The sequence below is a fragment of the Sturnira hondurensis genome, unplaced genomic scaffold (genome assembly GCF_014824575.4).
Source record: "Sturnira hondurensis isolate 20B ecotype Veracruz unplaced genomic scaffold, ASM1482457v3 Scaffold0005329, whole genome shotgun sequence".
NCBI lineage: Eukaryota > Metazoa > Chordata > Mammalia > Chiroptera > Phyllostomidae > Sturnira > Sturnira hondurensis.
In genome coordinates, this window is record NW_028077960.1 from 4,820,926 (window position 1) to 4,840,587 (window position 19,662).

The following is a 19,662-nucleotide window of genomic DNA, read 5'->3' on the forward strand; positions in this document are numbered from 1 at the left end:
TCGGTAGTTGTGAGCATCATCATTTTAATATTCATAGTTTGCTTTTCTTTTTCTTAAGTAAGTCCCTTTAATATTTCATGTAATAAGGGCTTGGTGATAATGAACTCCTTTAGCTTTACCTTGTCTGGGAAGCACTTTATCTGCCCTTCCATTCTAAACGATAGCTTTGCTGGATAGAGCAATCTTGGATGTAGGTCCTTGCTTTTCATCACTTTGAATACTTTTTGCCAGTCCGTTCTTGCCTGCAAAGTTTCTTTTGAGCAATCAGCTCATAGTCTCATGGGAAATCCTTTGTAGGTAACTCTTCTTTTCTCTTGCTGCTTGTAAGATTCTCTCTTTATCTTTAACCTTTGGCATTTCAATTATGATGTGTGTTGGTGTGGTCCTCTTTGGGTTCAACTTGTTTGGGACTCTCAGTGCTTCCTGGACATGTATGTCTATTTGTTTTACCAAATTTGGGAAGTTTTCTTTTGTTTTCAGTAAGTTCTCATTTTTTCAAATAAGTTTTCAATTTTTTGCTCTTTCTTTTCTCTTTCTGGAACCCTGTGATTCAGATATTGGAACATTCAAAGTTGCCTTAGAGGTTCCTAAGCCTCTCCTCATTTTTTTGAATGCTTGTTTCTTTCTGTTCTAGGTGAATGTTTATTTCTTTCTTTTGTACCCAGTCATTTATTTGAGTCCCAGTTTCCTTCCCTTTACCGTTGGTTCTCTGTACATTTTTCTTTATTTTACTCCATGTAACCTTCATTTCTTCTTTATTTTGTGTCCATACTCAGTCATTTCTGTGAGCATCCTGATTACCAGTGTTTTGAATCCCCATCTGATAGGTTGGTTATCTCCTTGTTGCTTAGTTATTTTCCTGGTGTTTTGATGTGTTCTTTCATTTGGGCCATATTTCTTTGTCTCCTTAATCTATCAGCATACCTGTTACGTCGTTAGGAATTCACCAGGGTGGGGCAACTGCTTTGCCACTTTGTGGTGCCATCTAGATGAGTGTTTCTTCTTTAACTGCTTGGTTGTTGCACTTCCATAGAGTTAGGTTTTCTGGCATTTCTGGTTGTTTTTTTGTTTTTAGATTGGTTGTTATCCTTATGGTTGTGTGAGGAAGTGAAGTATATCTACCTATGCCTCCATCTTGACAGGAAATACAATATTTTATTCTTTTTTTAAAGCTAAATCATATTCCATTTTCTTTATTCATTTGTCTATCAATGGATACTTAGGTGCTCCCATATCTTGACTATTGTAAATAATGCTACAATGAATATAGGAAGGTATATGTCTTTTTGAATTAGTGTTTTGGGTTTCTTAGGATAAGTACCCAGGAGTGGAATTGCCAGGTCCTTCTTTGTTTCTTGTTATAGCCTTTGTTTAAAAGTTTGTTTTGTCTGAAATATTGCCACCCCAGCTTTTGTTTGTTTGTTTTTTTTCCATTTATATGAAATATCTTTTTCCATCCCTACACTTTCAGTCTTCATGTGTCTTACTGACCTGAATTGGGTCTCTTGTAGGCAGCATATGTATGGGTCTTGTATTTTTATCCATTTGCCCCCTATACTTTTGATTAGACCTTTTAATTTACTAACATTTAAAGTAATTATTGATAAGTGTTCAGTTATTGCCATTTTATTATTCATATTATTTATTTTTTGTAATACTGGGTTGGTGGTGATGAACACCTGTAGTTTTTTCTTGTCTAGGAAGCTCTTTATTTGTCCTTTGATTGTAAATGATAGCCTCGCTGAGTAGAGTAATCTTGGTTCTTTGTAAAAGTACTTTATTGTTGTTCAATTACAGTTGTCTGCATTTTCATCCCACCATTGTCCTTCATCTCAGCCAAACCCACCTCCCTCCCTTGCTTACATTGTTCCCCTTGGTTTTGTCCATGTGTCCTTTATAGTAGTTCCTGAAAACCCTTCCCTGCACTGTCCCCTTTCTCTTCTCTTCTGGCTATCGTTAGATTGTTCTTAATTTCAGTGTCTCTGGTTATATTTTGTTTGCTTTTTTCTTTTGTTTATTACATTCCAGTTAAAGGTGAGATCATTTGGTATTTGTCCCTTACTACCTGGCTTATTTCACTTAGCATAATGCTCTCCAGTTCCATCCATGCTGTCACAAAGGTAGGAGCTCCTTTTTTTCTGCTGCATAGAATTCCATTGTGTAAATGTACCATAGTTTTCTGATGCACTCATTTACTGGTGGGCACTTAGGTGGCTTCCAGCTCTTGGCTATTATAAATTGTGCTGCTATTTACAATAGGGGTGCATAAGTTCTTTTGGATTGGTGTTTCAGGGCTCTTAGGGTATAATCCCAGTAGTGGAATTGCTGGGTCAAAAGGCAGTTTCATTTTTAGTTTTCTGAGGAAATTCCATACTGTTTTCCACAGTGACCGCACTGGTCTACATTCCCACCAGCAGTGCACTAGGGTTCCCTTTTCTCCACATCCTCACGGGCACTTGTTTGTTGATTTGTTTATGATGGCCAACAGTGCACTAGGGTTCCCTTTTCTCCATATCCTCACCGGCACTTGTTTGTTGATTTGTTTATGATGGCCATTCTGACCAGTGTAAAGTGGTATCTTATTGTGGTTTTAATTTGCATCTCTCTGATGGCTAGTGGTGCTGAGCATCTTTTCATATGTCTCTGGGTCCTCTGTATGTCCTCCTTGGAGAAGTGTCTCTGCTCAAGTCTTTTGCCCATTTTTAAATTGGGTTGTTTGTGTTTCTGAAGTGGAATTGTGTGAGTTCTTTATATATTTTGGAGATCAAACCCTTGCTCTTGCTCTTTCATTGGCAAATATGTTTTCCCATATAGTTGGTTCTCTTTTCATTTTAATGCTGTTTTCTTTATCCATGCAGAAGCTTTTTAACTTGATGGGGTCCCATTTGTTTATTCTTTCCTTTATGTCCCTTGCTTTAGGGGACGTAACAGTGAAGATGTTGCTGTGTGGGATGTCTGAGATTTTCCTGCTGATGTTTTCCTTTAGGACTTTTATGGTGTCAAAACGACTTATATTTAAGTCTTTTATCCACCTTGAAGTTATATTTGTGTACAGTGTAAGTTGGTGGTCAAGTTTCATTTTTTTTGCATGTATATGTCCAGATCTTTCAACATCATTTGTTGAAGAGGCTATCTTTACTCCATTTTATGCTTCTTTCTGCTTTGTCAAATATTAATTGACCATAGAGAGTTGGGTTTGTTTCTGGGCTCTTTGTTATGTTCCATTAGTCTATTTATCTGTTTTTATGCCAGTACCAGGCTGTTTTGATTACAGTGGCCTTGTAGTACAGTTTGGTATCAGGTATTGTGATCCCTCCTGCTTTGTTCTTTTTTCTCAAAATTGCTGCAGCTATTCAGGGTTGTTTATGGTTCCATATGAATTTCTGCAATGTTTGTTCTATATCTGTGAATTATGTCATTGGTACTTTAGTAGGTATTGCATTGAATCTATAAATTGCTTTGTGTAGTATGATCATTTTGATGATAATTCTTCCAATCCATGAGCATGGTACATGCTTCCATTTGTTTGTGTCTTCCTTAATTTCTTTCTTCAGTGTTGTATAGTTTTCTGAGTACAGGTCTTCTACCTCCTTTGTTAGATTTATTCCTGGGTACTTTATTTTTCTTGTTGGTATATCAAATGGCATTTTTTTCCTGATTTCTTTTTTTAAAAATATTTTATTTGTTTATCTTTAGAGGGGAAGGGAAGGAGAGAAGGAGAGAAACATCAGTGTATGGTTGCCTCTCGTGAGTCCCCTGCTGGGAACTGGCCTGCAACCCAGGCATGTGCCCTGACTGGGAATCGAACCTCGATCATGTGGTTCACAGGCCTGCGCTCAATCCACTGAGCTACACCAGCCAGGGCTTTCCTGATTTCTATATCTGATATTTCACTGTTGGTATACAAAAATGCCTTTGACTTCTGAATATTGACTTTGTATCCTGCTGTCTGCCAAATTCATTTAGTAGGTCAAGTAGTTTTTTTACTAGTAAAATTTTTAATTAAAAGGAAAAGTAACTATAATTATTTTTATAATTAGTATAAAAGCATTTACTTTTCCCAGTGACAATAATCATAATTTATATTAGGGTCATTTTTTTTACAGGATGATAATAATATAGAAAGAAGGATGAAATGCCCAAGTCACCATTTCACAAAACCACATTTGCAGAGAAGTGTGCAAGTGTTTTCAGTGAATACTAAAACCATCACATGAACATAATATTTTCATGATGCCCAGATATCCCTGCAATATAGAAACTTGCTTATATTCTCAGGGGCATCTTTCTGGAAAAGAGTTGAAAAGTAAAAGCATCACAGTGTTGAATAAAAAGTGTTTTTTAGTACAGAGAAGTAATACAGAATAACGGGAGGCATTGTAAGAGGGTTTTGTGTAGTTGCTCAAGGCCTGAGATTTTAGTTTTTAAATCGTGGAATTTGAAACCTTGTTTTTTGGAAAATATTCTAGGGGTTTTATTTGCCCTAAAATTAAGTTTAAATGAAGTCTATGTGACTTATATCAGTGGTCACTGGAGGTCATGGTTTTCTGCTTTTCCCAGACTTTGTTTTATTAAATTCATTGTTGATAATACAGCAAATACTTGTTTTGTTTTGATGATTTAGAGTTGCATGGGAGAAATTAGACTTCTTCAGTTTATATTTTTCTTTAGTGCAGTCATGAGATAGATTGGCTAAGTAAACAAATTCAACCCTAAATTTTGATCTGAGTGGTGTCACAAGTAGGACTCTAACCAGAAATATTTGGTTGTATGTGTTTTTTAAAGGAAGCAGACATACACTGTATCAAGATTTTATACCAGTGAAATTGTAGTCTGTGTGTATTTTAGTGATTTAAAAGATAAAACCTCAGATTGTTTTCAATCCTGTTAAAAGTTTTTTCAGTTCTTATTATCATAATAATAAGAACCTATTATTTTCTTCAAGATGGATAAATTGTTAATTTGTTATTTCCTAGGAAGAATATAGAGCTGAAGGTATCACCTGGCACAATATAGATTATATTGATAATACCTGTTGTATAAATCTTATTAGCAAGAAACCAACAGGACTCCTCCATCTTTTAGATGAAGAAAGCAAGTGAGTATGATGTTTTTCAATTTTGTCATAGGCCATTTGGGCTTTTTATTTCTCAGTCCTTGGCTTTCTTTTAACATTGTCAAATAAAGAGCCAAAGTTTTCCTTTTATGCATTTTATGGGTGTGTGTGTATTTGTGTGTTTCTCGGAAATTTGAATGGGACTTCACTAACTCATTAATTGAGTTAATGAGTTAGTGAAGCTTTCGTCTAGCTTTCTTCTACAGAGTTACTTTGATGTTAAATTTGTTGGCATTAATGCATTTTGTGATTGTTCTTTTCTTGAATTGAGTTTATATGTGAGATGTATTTGTTCTTTTCATTTTTAGCACAAACATAGCATGATAGATTAGTGATGCTGCCACAATTGACATATGCCAATATTTACCATCCTTTATTAATACAGTTTAATATACCAAACTTATCTCTAAGCTTCAGAAATAAAGTTTTACTTAATATCCTTCAGAGTGTTGTGAGTGCTCTATAAAGTATTATGTATAGTTAAATTATTCTAATAGATGGAACATTCAGAATTGAAGAAACTGAAGTCATGAAGAGCGTGTGTGTTTTTTGTGATTTTTTTAGTAAAATTTAGAAATTCAATGAGATCACCTGATATCTAGGTTAATATTATACCCATTAAACTAGGATATAAATAAAATATTGGGATTTGCTATCATAGGTAGAATTTTCATACATCATGTTTGTGTGGGGCAATCTAAAGTTAATGACTAGATTCTAGATTTCTGGTCAAGATGGAGGTGTTGGTGAACACTTCTTGTTTCTTTGTACAACCACATCAAAATTACAAGTAAAATATAGAACAACCATCACATAAAACCATCATATATTGAGTTGAATGGAAGTGTGACGACTACATCCAGAATTACAGAAACCACATTCTGGAAGAACTACCATTCTTCCAGACTGGTAGGAGAGGTGAAGACGTGGAACAGGCTGGTCACATATTCACTTGTGGTGGATAAAAGTTCAGGAGGGCTATCTTGGGAGCGAGGAGTCCCAACCCCACACCAGGCCCTGTAGCCCAGGGTTCCAAGGCCAAGAAGACAGGTCTCCATGACTTCTGGCTGTAAAAACCAGCAGGGATTGAGTTGGTAGAAGAAACTCCTTAAGTTCTCAGCAGTTCCTCTTAAAGAACCCACACATGCACTTACTCAGACTCTCGCCCTCTGAACTCCAGCACCAGGGTAGCAACTTGAAAAGCACCAGGGGCATACAGGGAGGAACTGAAATACCTGGCTTAATGGTGAGAGTTGGGGGACAGCATTGTAGAGATTCCAGTATGAGAGAAAAAGAAAGAGCAAGAAATTGGAAATGTTTTTGAAAAAATAATGAAGGAAAATTTCCCTGATTTGGTGAAGGAAATAGACATGCAAGTCCAGGAACACAGAGAGTTTCCAACAAGATGGATGCAAAGAGGCCCAGTCCAAGACACATCATAAAATGCCAAGGGTAAAAATAAAGAGAGAATCTTAAAAGCATTAAGAGAAAAACAGTTATTTACCTACAGGGGAACTTCCATAAGACTGTCAGCTGATTTCTCAAAAGAAACTTTGCAGGTTGGAGGAGATTGGTAAGAAATATTCCAAGTCATGAAAAGCAGGGACCTACAGCCAAGACTGCTCTACTCAGCAAAGCTATCATTTAGAATAGAAAGGCAGATAAAGAGCTTCCCAGACATGAAAAAGCTGAAGGAGTTCATCATCACCAAACCATTATTATATGCCTCGGTTGTGGGTTCTGTCCCCAGTTGTGTTGCATGTGAGAGGCAACAGATCTGTGTTTCACATATCAATGTTTGTTTTCCTCTGTCTTTCTCTTCCTCCCTCTAAAATCAGTAAAATGTCCTCAGGAGAAGATTAAAACAAAAAGAGCGAAAAAGAAAACATTAAACAATTCAAAAAACAGATTATTTAGGTCGTAAATGGTGGACTTAAGATTTATACCCTTCAGGTATTTTTGACTAATAATCTGGTGCTTTAATGTATGTCCTGTGTTGCTTCCCAGTAATACTTAGACTGTATAATTAGAATTTCAGATTTGTGTCCTATCTTTATTTTTTTTTAAGATTTTATTTATTTATTTATCTTTAGAGGGGAAGGAGAGAGGGAGAGAAACATCAATGTATGGTTGCCTTTCGTGCATCCCCTGCTGGTAGTTGGCCTGCAAGGAACCGGCCTGCGACCCAGGCATGTGCCCTGACTGGGAATCGAACCGCGATCCTCTGGTTCGCAGGCCTGTGCTCAATCCACTGAGCTACACCAGCCAGGGCTGTCCTGTCTTTATTAACTGGAAAATCTCTTTAATATCCTTGTTTCTCAGTGTTCTGGCATAGAAAAAGGAAATGATGATGATAAACGACAATGTTGTTTGCTATATATCTTAAGTTGGTTATGAACAGCAGATGAGATTGTCGATACATAATTGTAGAGCAAAGGGGTCCTATCTGCCTGTCATTCTTTAAGTGAAATTTTATTAAGTGAATGTCTTTTATATGAAGACTGTGTTCCCCTGAACAGATAGTACCTCACATAGATATACATATTGTTCTGTGAAGAGAACATCACCTCTTTGTTAACAATTACCTAAAAGCTTGTGGGGTTAAAGCCACAAGAAATTACAGGGAGACATTTTAACTCAGTATAAGGAATAGGTTTCTCATCATGAAGGCTGATTAGCAGCTGCTTCATAAAGTAATAAAATTACCCATTATAGTAATTATTTTGCATCATCTACCAGGGTATTGTTGTAGGTGGGAGACTAGACTAAATAACCTCTTGATAAGTATCCCTTCAATTATATTTCTATATTTAGTCTTCCATAAAAAATTTTTAACAAATCTCAATTTATGAATCTTTCCTGTGCTTTAATATCCCAGAATAGCAAAGGCGTGATATATTTTCCCTCTGCCTTGTACCTTTAACGAGGGATTGACAATAAATTAGTCACATGTAGGAAGAGCCATTTTGGGAATTGTTAAACTGAGTATTTTACCCCCAAATATTTTGTTATATAGGGAATATATTGCATGAAATGTATCTTCAGGGTGTTCCTTCTTCATTTGGTGTGTTTATAGTGTGCTTCAGGTGCATGGGTTTGAAGTCAGAAGTCTTGTTTAATCATGTCTAGCTTTCTGCTGGCTATTTAACCTTGGACAATTTTTAAAGCTATGTGATAAAGGATGCATGCAGTGTGGAATTCAGAGAGGATTAATAGTGTAAGCAAAGTCAGGAGTAGGGTGTTGGGAGTGTTTTCGATCTTTCCTATAGTACTCAAAATGTGATCTGCTGACAGCAGCAGAGGTAGCACCTTGGAGCTTGTTAGAAAATGCAGAGTTTCTCACTTACACCCCAGACTTCGTGAATCAGAATCTGAATTTTAACAAGCTGAAGGTAAAGAGCAGAGCATTCATTTGGGACAGTGTGTTGTCAGGCCTGCCTGCTCATAAAAGTTACCTGGGCACTTGTAAGTAATGCTGATGGGGCACTACTTAGCTTCAATTCTGCAGAGCCACAGGAGGTGGGGTCCAGGCATTGGTATTTTTAAAAGCTCCAGAGGTACTTTCTGTGATACATGCATAGAAACACTAAGGTTGCCCTTGCAGATAGCCTTTGGGGGAATTCTAGATGAAGAGCTTTGGAATGAGCAATAATGTCTGATTTGTTTCTGTTTCAAGTTGTTTTGCTTGATAATGTAGTATGCATCCACAAATGTTCGTTGAGTGTGGCACATGTGAACAACTTTCCTTTGGAATAAATCTTCTCATGTCTGTTTTCCTTTCTTTGAATATTTCTTTCCTCCATTTAAGAGTAGCAGAGAATAAATCACTAGCATTTTGATTATCAGAGGATTAGAAGGTAAATAAATCCTTACCTAGAGAAAATGAGGTGAGCATCTTTCCCGAAGAGAGGAATTGCGTTACTGGTACTCATTTCTTGTCACTGACACAGTAAAGAATTACAGATCAGTGAGACAAAAGTGGATGAGTAAGAGATTTATTAGTACATCCTCAAGGCCTCAAGGGAGAGAACAGGCCTGCTGAAAGTGGCAAGAAAGGCTTAACGTTGGAAGAAGCGACAGGAGAGCCAAGGCTAGGCTACCTTAGCTCACTGGAAAGTCAGAGAAAAGGGGCCATAGGGACTTGTTTTGGGGATAAACCTGGAATGAACTGTTAGCTGCCCACATCGCCTTAGAGTTTAGTAGACCTTACCTGTGAAGAATGGAGGGTGTGGAGGAGAACAGAGGAAAGGGAATGTCCGGGACTGCTCCCCAGTCCTTTGTCTTGAGTCTTTTATTTCTTTCTTGAAGTCGAGAATCTTAGAGCAGGTCTTGGGAGGGTTTTAAAAGAATATTCACCGTTCTCCAGGGTTGCTCTTTTAGGGTTGTGGACTCCACTGATTGTTCAGTGACAGGGTAGGGGATCTTTTGTTATTGCAATTGGTTCTGGTGTCCCCTACCTGGTTTTGCTGCTTTTCTGAGCCTGCATCTGAAACACAACTGAGGTCTTGATGTTATCTCCAGGGAGGAAAGGCCAGGGGAGTAATGTTTACCCTGGGGATGGTGTCCTTGTTTTCCCAGTTTTGCCCCCTGCCAGACACTGGGGGCCTTCTGCACTGGAGACCCTCTGCAACTGGCCGTAAATTGCTGGGCCATTGTATTCAGCTATCTGTCTCAGCTTCCCTATTCCACTTGCCAAATAATTTTTCCAGCTTCTTATATCTTGTCTCAGTAGTGAGGCATAGGTTTGCAGAGGTTGGGGTGGTCTAGACTTAGGAGCTTGGATTCCATCTTTGTGCCTTGGTGATCCTTAAATTTTCCTGAGTAGGGGAGGCGTGTGATGAAAGTACTATTGTAAGGAAATTTGTTTTGAATCTTGATGTGGTGACTTAAGATAAGATTAGAACCCACTGGAACTACTATTGAGACTGTTGCTATAGTGTTTGAAATTCGGAGTGTAATTTATTCTAGAAGGGCTTTAAAGTTCTAAAATGGAAAGGAAGAGCTAGATGGGGATGTTTTGAAGAATTGGTAGTATTTGAATATAAAAGCAGGCCTATGTGACTAAGAAAATGGCAATGTTGGCAAAATAAGTAGATAACATTTACATCATTCTTATATGATACCAGCCCGGGTTAGATATTTGACTAGTGTTATTTGATTCTAATAGCACTCATTGTACTCATTTTATGGATTAGGAAACAATTCTTTTTTTTTCAAGAGTTTATTCATTTATCTTTAGACACAAAGGGAAGGAGAGAGGGAGAGAAATATCAGTGTGTGGTTGCCTCTCATGTGCCCCCTGCTGGGAAGTGGCCTGCAGCCCAGGCATGTGCCCCAACTGGGAATCAAACCGCAATCCAACTGGGAATTCAACTGCAATCCCTTAGTTCATAGGCCTGTGCTCAACCCACTGAGCCACATCAGCCAGGGCAGGAAACAGTTCTTAAAGGTTACCTCCCAGCTTGCCCAAGGATACAGACAGCTGGTAACCTATATCACAACTTATGACTGACACCAAAGGCCATTTTCCTTTCAGATTCCAATACGTACTACATAGTTAATCATTTCTGTTGTAATTTTGGAATCATTTTTACACATTAGGTTTCACATTCAGTGTCTTTACTCATGTCACATTACTTCTCATTTTTTCAGTCAGCTGCTATTAAATGAAACTTTTCTGAAAGATACTTGTTCTCTCCTTTCTCAGTACTTGTTTCTCTGTTTTCAGCTCTTACCCAGCCTTTAAGATGTAGCTCATACTTGATTCCTATTACCTCTGTGAACCTTTCTATTATTCCCAATGATTAGTGATGTTTTTGTCTTCTGACCTTTTATATTCCTGTATTTGCTATTATGTAATTACTTTGTAATAAGTATTATTTGATTCCTGGATGAGAAATGCTCATCAGTGAGTACAACAACCCTGTTGATATTTGAAATACTAGCTGTACTATAAAAATGCATAGTAACTTGTATGGGTAGGAAAATTTCTACTTTATATATGAAGTAATAAGAAAACAAAAGTGGCTATGGATATAAAGGACTTATTCAAATTGAGACATCGTTTTCTTCTTGGACGCTCTTGGCCCCAAACAACATGTGATGTGGTTTTTATTATTCTATAGGTTTAATAGCAGTGGAACACAATGCTGCTTAAGCTAAATACCTAAGGACCTAAGTTAATTTTTTTAGTTCTTCTTTCAAAGTATGAGTTTGGGCAAATGACAACTTTTGATCTCTCATCTATAAAATAGGGACACTAATTCTTGTTGCACTCAATTGTTGAGAATTAATTTAGATAGTATAAGTGAAAACTCTTTGTAATTTGCTAAGTTTTTAGGATGGCAATGTAATTATAATGTATTTTTTTTAAAAAGATTGTATTAACTGCAGCATCTTACATAAGTGTCTTTGCTTGTATTTTTAATTCAGCTTTCCACAGGCTACAAATCAAACATTGCTAGACAAATTTAAGCATCAACATGAAGAGAATCCTTACATTGAATTTCCAGCTGTGATGGAGCCTGCTTTCACCATAAAGCATTATGCCGGGAAAGTAAAATATGGGGTAAAGGTCAGTAAATTTCACATTGCATATGCTGTTAGGGGAGAGTTTTGTTCTTAACTATGTCACGCTATCTGTCCTCTTTGTAGATGTGGAGGTTCTTTATCAGTAACAATTAGAGACATCACTATAAGGATACTACTAAAATTCAGGTTCTACCTTGTAATATATTACTATCTTTGATGGTGTTTTTGTTGATTTTTTCATACAGATAAACCTGATGTCAGTCCTTTCTAGTTGCCTTTGGAGATGTGAAAGAATAGATAGTATCAGTATGCCTTAAACCCACTAGCTGATTTGTGTAGTTTGTTGAGTTTTTCTCTTCTCTACATCCACAAGGCCTCATAGAGGCTTCATGTCTTCATGCACCATCAGGTATCTGTGCCTTTGGACTTGTGATGAATATGTATTGAACTCCTGTGGAAGGAAATCTTCATAATTTTGTCCATTCTTGTTTGTAATTAGTGAGCTGTTAACTTTCAACCACTTGATGTTTAAGCCTGTCATTTAAGACACTTTCCAGGCAAGGCAATGGCAATATGGAGCCTAGTGGAGCAATATGTTTTCCCCTGGGTCTTGAGGTGAGAGTCAGAATTTAGTCACTTATTCAGGAACTATTTATTAAACACAGAGCCTGTCTCAGAGCCTGTGCTTGGTGTTTCAAATGATCCAGTGATAAAATAGGCAAAAAGTTCATGGCTCTCTATATGCATATATATACAAATACCATATGTTCATACAGGTACATGTGTATGTGTATTTGTGTATAATATAGATAAATGGGGCTATGTGCTATAAATAAATGAATGGGTTCTTTGAAAGGCGCTAGTGAAATACTGGATTTTGAATTTGTATATCCATGAATACCTCTCTGAGAAACTCAAATTTTGAGAGATGACCTGAAACAAATGAAGTAAATGATGAATATTCTAGGCCATGAGATGGAAAAGAACTTAGTATGTTAAAATAATTGAAAATAGGTCAGTGTTTCTAGATTATAGTGTGAGTGGATCGTGGCATAAAATGAATTCAGAGAATGGAGCACAAGTTAATTCTTCAGGGTTTCTAGGTGAAGTAAAATGAGTTTGGCTTTGTTGAAATTATTATGGGGAGCAATGAAAAGATTTTAAAGCTGAGGATGTAATTGTGTTTTTAAAAGATTGCTGTGAATCCTGTGAGGAGAAAGAACAACAGAGGATGGGAATGGAAGCTGGGGAATCTAATTAGGTAACTTTTTAAAACTGCTGAGGTGAAATGTTAAGGTAAATTAAACCCAGGGGTGGCAGTAGAGTTGGAGCACATCTAGATGGTTACGAATATGTTTCAGAGGTATAATCAGTAGACCTTATTGATAGATTCTAGGGAAGTAAGTGACTTTTGGCTATAGTTGATGAGTGAATTTGAGTTGCCATTTTTTTTTAGAACAAACATGAGGAATAGCAGAATAGAATGGTGGTTACTAGGGGCAAGAGGGTTGGGGAATTGAGATATTGGGCAAAGAATTCAAACTTGTAGTTAGAAGATGAATAAGTTCTGGAGATATGCAATACACAGCATTATGATTATGGTTAACATTATAACACAGTGTTCAAAGTTCTTTAGAGACTAGATCTTAAATGTTCTCATCACAAAAAAGAAATAGTAATTATCTGACTTGATGGAGATGTTAACACTACTACAGTGGTAATCATATTGCAGCATAAATGTAGCAAGTCAACATGTTGTATAACTTATACAATGTTATATGCCAGTAATACCTCAATTTTAAAAATATTTTAAAATAGGGTTTAAAACAAAAAAAACTTGAGTTCTAAAATTATATAGTGAAGTGCATAGTGTATAAACCTAAAGTATATGGATTTCTTGCGTGCCTCTTCCTACTCATTTTCCCCTTCTGAGAGGTAACCACTAACCTAACTTTTTGTCCTTAGTTTTACTTGTTATTAAATTTTAGAGAAATGGAACATATAGTGTATACATTTATATCTGTGATTATTCATTCCTCCATATTATCACATAGGTAGAAACTAAAAGGCTGGGGAAAAAGTACACTATGCAAATCCTAACTAAAAGAGATGGTGTATTTACATTATTAGACAAAGCAGACTATAAGGCAAGAAGTATTACTGAAGTGGCACATTTCATAACAATAGAAGGGGCTAGTTCAATAGGAATGCATAATCATCAAAGTTGTATTACCTAATGATTTCATTTTAGTATGTATAAAACAAAGTAGAGGAGATGTAGAACAAGTCCTTCATCATGGTTGCAGATTTTAAGAAATACCTCTTGGAATCTAAGAAAATAAGCAGGCATGAAATAAAAAACAAAAAAATCGAACAGCATTCTCAAACAACTGACCTAATTGGCATATCATAAGGATAAGTAGATAGTCTTTGGGGGTTTAGAAATTAAGCACAGTTCTATATAACTATGAGTCAAACAAGAAATCACAATAAAGTCATAATTTAAATTGAACATTAATGAAAATACAAATTATGAAAATTGTAGAATGCATTTAAAGCAATGATTTCTGATTTTAAATGCATATATTAGAAAGAGAGAATGATTGAAGAGTAATTATTTAAGTTTCCATCTCAAGAAACTAGGTAAAGAACAGCAAAGGACCCAGCAATTCCATCTGGGTTTTTATCCAAAGAAACTGAAAATACTAATTCAAAAAGACATATATTTATTGACATGTGTTTATTGTGGCATTGTTTACAATAGCCAAGATATGGAAGCAACCTAAGTGTCCATTGATAGACAAATGGATAAAGAAGATGTTGCATATATATGAGGACTGTCCAGAAGTATCCAGACATGTAATATGAAAAATATATTGTAGAGACATTTATTGAAGAGGGTACAAGAAACATGCATAGGGTGATGACGCCTCAGTCCCCTTCAAAGTAGGCTCTTTGGGACCTCATGCAGTTCTTCCAGTTGCCATCAGGTGCTCTGTTGTATTTTCCTAAATTTCATGATTCAGTCTGAAATCTCTTCCCTTTGAAAGGTGATTTTAGTTTGGGGAAAAGTCTCAAGTCGCAGAGTGCCAAATCTGGGCTATAGTGGGTCTGAGTCACCTGGGTGACTTGATGTTTCATCAAAAAATTCTGCATGAGATGTGGTGCATTAGTGGGTGCATTTTCATGATCAAGCTGCCAATCACCAGTTGCCCATAGCTGCAGACTTCTGAGTCATCTGCATAGTTTCTAAGCTATTGTTTAAGCTTAATGCAAATTGTTTTTTGCAAATGTTCATACTCATCTTTTTGTTTTGTTAATTGTTGTTCAGTTACAGCTGTCACCCCTTTTTCCCCACAGCTCTCCCCTGCCCTATTCATTCCCACAGCAAATTGCCCCCAACTGTCCATGCCCATGGGTCCTCTTCATTTTCCTTGGCTTGCCCATTCCCTTTCTTTTTCCCATTATCCCCCTCCGCACTCGCTTCTGGTGACTGTTAGTTTGTTCTTTATTTCCAAGTCTCTGGTTCTGTTTTGCTCACTTGTTTCTTTTGTTGTTTAGGTTCCACTTATAGGTGAGGTCATGTCTTTCACCACCTGGCTTATTTCACTTAGCATAATACTCTTCACTTTCATCCATGCTATTGCAAAGGCTAGGGGCTCCTTTTTTCTGATGCATAGTATTCCATTATGTAAATGTCCCACAGTTTTTTGATCCACTCATTTATCGATGGGCAGTTAGGCTTTTTCCAGCACTTGGCTATTATAAATAATGCTGCTGTGAACATAGGGGTGCATGGGTTCTTTTGAATTGGTGATTCAGGATTCTTAATATATAATCCCAGCAGTGGGATCATTGAATTGAAAGGCAGTTCCAACTGTAGTTTTTTGAGGAAATTCCATACTGTTTTCTACAGTGGCTGGAGCAGTCTGCATTCCTACCAACAGTGTACTACAGTTCCCTTTTTTTCACAACCTCATCAGAATTTTGTGTTTGTTGATTTATTAGTGATGGCTATTCTGACCAGGTTGAAGTGGTATCTCATTGTGGTTTTAATTTGCATCTCTCTAATGTCTAGTGGTGTTGAGTGTTTTTTCATGTGACTCCGGGCTCTGTCCTCTTTGGAGAAGTGTCTGAAGTATCATTGGCAAATATATTTTCCCATACGGTTGGTTCCCTTTCCGTTTTGTTGATGTTTTCTTTAGTCATGCAGAAGTTTACTAGTTTGATGTAGTCCCATTTGTTTACTCTTTCCTTTATATCCCTTGCCCTAGGGGATTTCGTAGTGAAAATATTGCTGTGTGGAATATCTGAAATTTTCCTGCCTACATTTTTCTCTAGGACTTTCATTGCGTCACAAGTTTTATTTAAGTTTTTTATTCATTTAGAGTTTATTTTTGTATATGGTGTAATTTGGTGGTCTAGCTTAATCTTTTTGCATATACTTGCCCAGATTTCCTAGTGCCATTATTGAAGAGGCTATTTTTACTCCATTTAATGTTCCTGCCCCTTTGTCAAATAATAACTGACCATATTGACATGGGTTTATTTCTTGGCTCTCTGTTCTCTTCCATTGTTCTATGTGTCTGTTCTTATGCCAGTACCAGGCTGTTTTGATTACAGTGGCCTTGTAATACTGTTTGATATCAGGCATTGTGATCCCTCCTACTTTGTTGTTCTTCCTCAAAATTGCTGAGGCTATTAGGGGTCGTTTATGGTTCCATATAAATTTTTGAAATGTTTACTCTATATCTGTGAAATATGTCATCGGTATTTTGATAGGGATTGCATTGAACTTATAGATTGCTTTGGGTAGTATGGACATTTTGATGATGTTAATTCTTCCAATCCATGAGCATGGTACATGCTTCCATTTGTTTGTGTCTTCCTTAATTTCTTTTTTCAGTGTTGTGTAGTTTTCTCAGTACAGCTCTTTTATGTCCTTGGCTAAGTTTATTCCTAAGTATTTTATTTTTCTTGTTGCTATTGTAAATGGGATTTACATTCCTAATTTATGTTTCTGATATTTCATTGTTGGTATACAAAAATGCCTTCGATTTCTGAATGTTGATGTTATATCCTGCTGTCTTGCCAAATTCATTTATTAGGTCGAATAGATTTTTGTTGGAGTCTTTTGGCTTTTCTGTGTACACTGTCATGTCATCTGCGAACAGTGGCAGCTTTACTTCCTTTTGGATGCCTTTTATTTCTTTTTCTTGTCATCTCTGTGGCTAGAACTTCTAATACTATGTTGAATAGAAGTGGTGGAAGTGGATACCCTTGTCTTGTGCCTGTTCTTAGTAGGAAAGCTTTTAGGTTTTGCCCATTGAGTATGATGTTGGCTGTAGGTTTCTTGTATTTTGCCTTTATTATGTTGAGGTATGCTCTGTCTGTTCTCACTTTGCTGAGTGTTTTTATCATAAATGGGTGCTGTACTTATCAAACACTTTTTCAGCATTTCTTGATATGATCATGTGTTTTTTTTGTCTTGTATTGTTTATGTGATGTATTACATTTATTGATTTGTTAACATAAAATTCAATTCAGATCCATTCATCGCTTTACTCACTCAGTCATTTTTAATGTGACATCCACATTGTACACATGCTCACTCAATGGCATCTATTGCCCCCATTGATCAGTAAAGTGAAGTCATCATTGTTCATGCATGTGCATTTCAGTGCACTGTCCTTGGCTGCCAGGTTACATTGATGTTGTGCAAACCATTCTCATTATGTTAATAATGGCTGGACTTTTTCCAGACAGACCTCATATGTATAATGGAATCTATGACTCATCATAAAAAGGATGAAATCTTGCCATGTGCAGTAAAGAATGGACCTAGAGGGTATAATTCTAATTGAAATGGGTCAGCTAGAGAAAGACAAATTTCATGTGGTTTCACTTTTGTGTAGAATCTAAAAAACAAAATTAATGAACAAATCAAACAAACTCATAGATACAGAGAATATTTTGATGGTTTCCAAAAGGGAGAGGCATTGGGCTATATGGGTGAAAAATAGGAAGGTATTGAGATATAGAAATCATTAGTTATAAAAGCATACAGAAGTTATAAAGTACAGTATTGAGAATATAGTTAATAATATTGTAATAACTATATGTGGTATCATATGGGTACTAGACTTACTGGTATGATTATTTGTAAATTATATTGATGTTTAACCACTGTTTTGTACACCTGAACCTAACTGTATGTTAACTGTAATTGAAAAGTAAAAAATTATTTTAAAAAACATCAACAAATTAAATCCCCCCAAATTTAGAAGAAAATAATAAAGGGAAGAACAGAGCTCAGTGCATTAGGGTGAAGACATGCAGTAGAGAAATAGATAAAGGTAAACATCAGTTCCTTGAGAAGATAACAGAAAATGATATAAGGGAATAGAAGGTAACTAATAATTGAAAGAAAGGGGTGCAGCCCTGGCTGGTGTAGCTCAGTGGATTGAGCACGGGCCTGCGAACCAGAGTGTTGCGGTTCGATTCCCAGTCAGGGCACATGCCTGGGTTGCAGGGCAGTTCCCGGCAGGGGACACACCAGAGGCAACCATACATTGATATTTCTCTCCCTCTCCCCTTCCCTTCCCCTCTAAAGATAAATAAATAAAATATTAAAAAAAAGAAAGAAAGGGGTTCACAAATTATAGATAATCAGAAATGAAAAAGGAAACTTTACTATACATACCCTATAGATATTAACAGGGTATGAACATATTTTGCTAATAAATTTGACAACATAGAGAAAATGGAAAATTCTGTGAAAAATACACATTAGTATAAATGATACCAGAAAATATAGGAAAATCTGAATATCTCATGTCTGTTAAAATAATTTGAATCAGTAGTTTTAAACTTTCTGTCAAAGGAAATTCCAGGCCCACCTCATCTCACTGGTGGATGTGTTCTTTCAAGTTTGCAATACCTTTAAAATGTGTAAATGGATCTCAGATTTAGTAAGAAAGGTCTGAGCTGGGTCTTAGTATATAGTTAGTACTTACACTGCCATTATGGTCGAGATCAGTGAGGTCACCTGATGTAAACTAATTGAGTGAAAAATGTAAGACAACATAGGATCAGACTCTAAGAGATTCTAATACAGGATCAGCAGTGGAGACTGAGAGGGGTAGTACAAGATGTAAGTAGTAAATCACAAAACGTGTTGTTATAGAAACCAAGAGAAAAGAGTTTCAGGAAAAATGATGTGACTAGTATATGAAATGTAGTTAGAAATCTAGAACTATGTAGACAAAGAGACAAGACCGTTATGTTTGGAAAATGAAGATCTCTGTCAACATGTCCTTGACAGTCACCATAGAAAAGAATTCTAGAATTTTAGATTGTTCAGTATAGTTACAGGATGGGAGGGTCTTGGGGTAGGGCAGATTGATGTTTTAGTTCTTGCAGTGGTCCCTGCTGTGTTTGGCTTTTGGCAAGTTTCTGTGTTTACTTATCAATGAAGTATGGCTTTTAATTGATTCTCCTTTATTGAGTAGTTGATAGAATTGAATAGGTTATGTATAGTGCTTATAGTAGTGCCTGGCATCTTGTCTGCTGTTGGTAAGTATTAGCTTATGACAATAATGGTAGTGGCAGTGATGGTGATCTGGATTAGAAAATTCTTAACCTAGTTTCACTGACTTTTATCATTTATGCTGGGTGGGGCAAAAGTAGTTTTTACAGTTGTGACTTTGCAAAACAGAGTTTATTCTTGTTTTGTTATTATTTTCTCCATGAGCAACTGTAAACCTGTTTTTGCCCCCACTTTCACCTCGTACTTTTATTCAAAGGTTATTTAGGGACAAACCAAGAACCTAGACATTTGGCTTGTTTCCCCTTTTTCCCTATTCTCCAAGCAAAGAAAGAGGAATTAGGAAAGGAAAGCCCTGAAGCTAATTGGATGAGTCCAACTGACTTCTGGATGTGAGGGTGGATGACATTATTCTAGGCATGCTTCTCATAGTGTAAGTCTGAGTTAGAGCTATTTTGCAGCTATTAGA

General features: G+C 36.5%; 1 protein-coding gene across 7 annotated transcripts in view; it reads left to right on the plus strand.

The window, feature by feature from the left end:
* MYO9A (myosin IXA) overlaps nt 1-19,662 on the plus strand; it is a 274,015-nt gene that overhangs the window by 104,231 nt on the left and 150,122 nt on the right. For all 7 annotated transcript variants that reach the window (XM_037047139.1, XM_037047138.1, XM_037047140.1 and 4 more), the window contains 2 exons: nt 4,977-5,098; nt 11,549-11,690. In XM_037047139.1, coding sequence (XP_036903034.1) covers nt 4,977-5,098; nt 11,549-11,690 — 264 coding nt within the window. The remainder of the gene's footprint in view (nt 1-4,976; nt 5,099-11,548; nt 11,691-19,662) is intronic.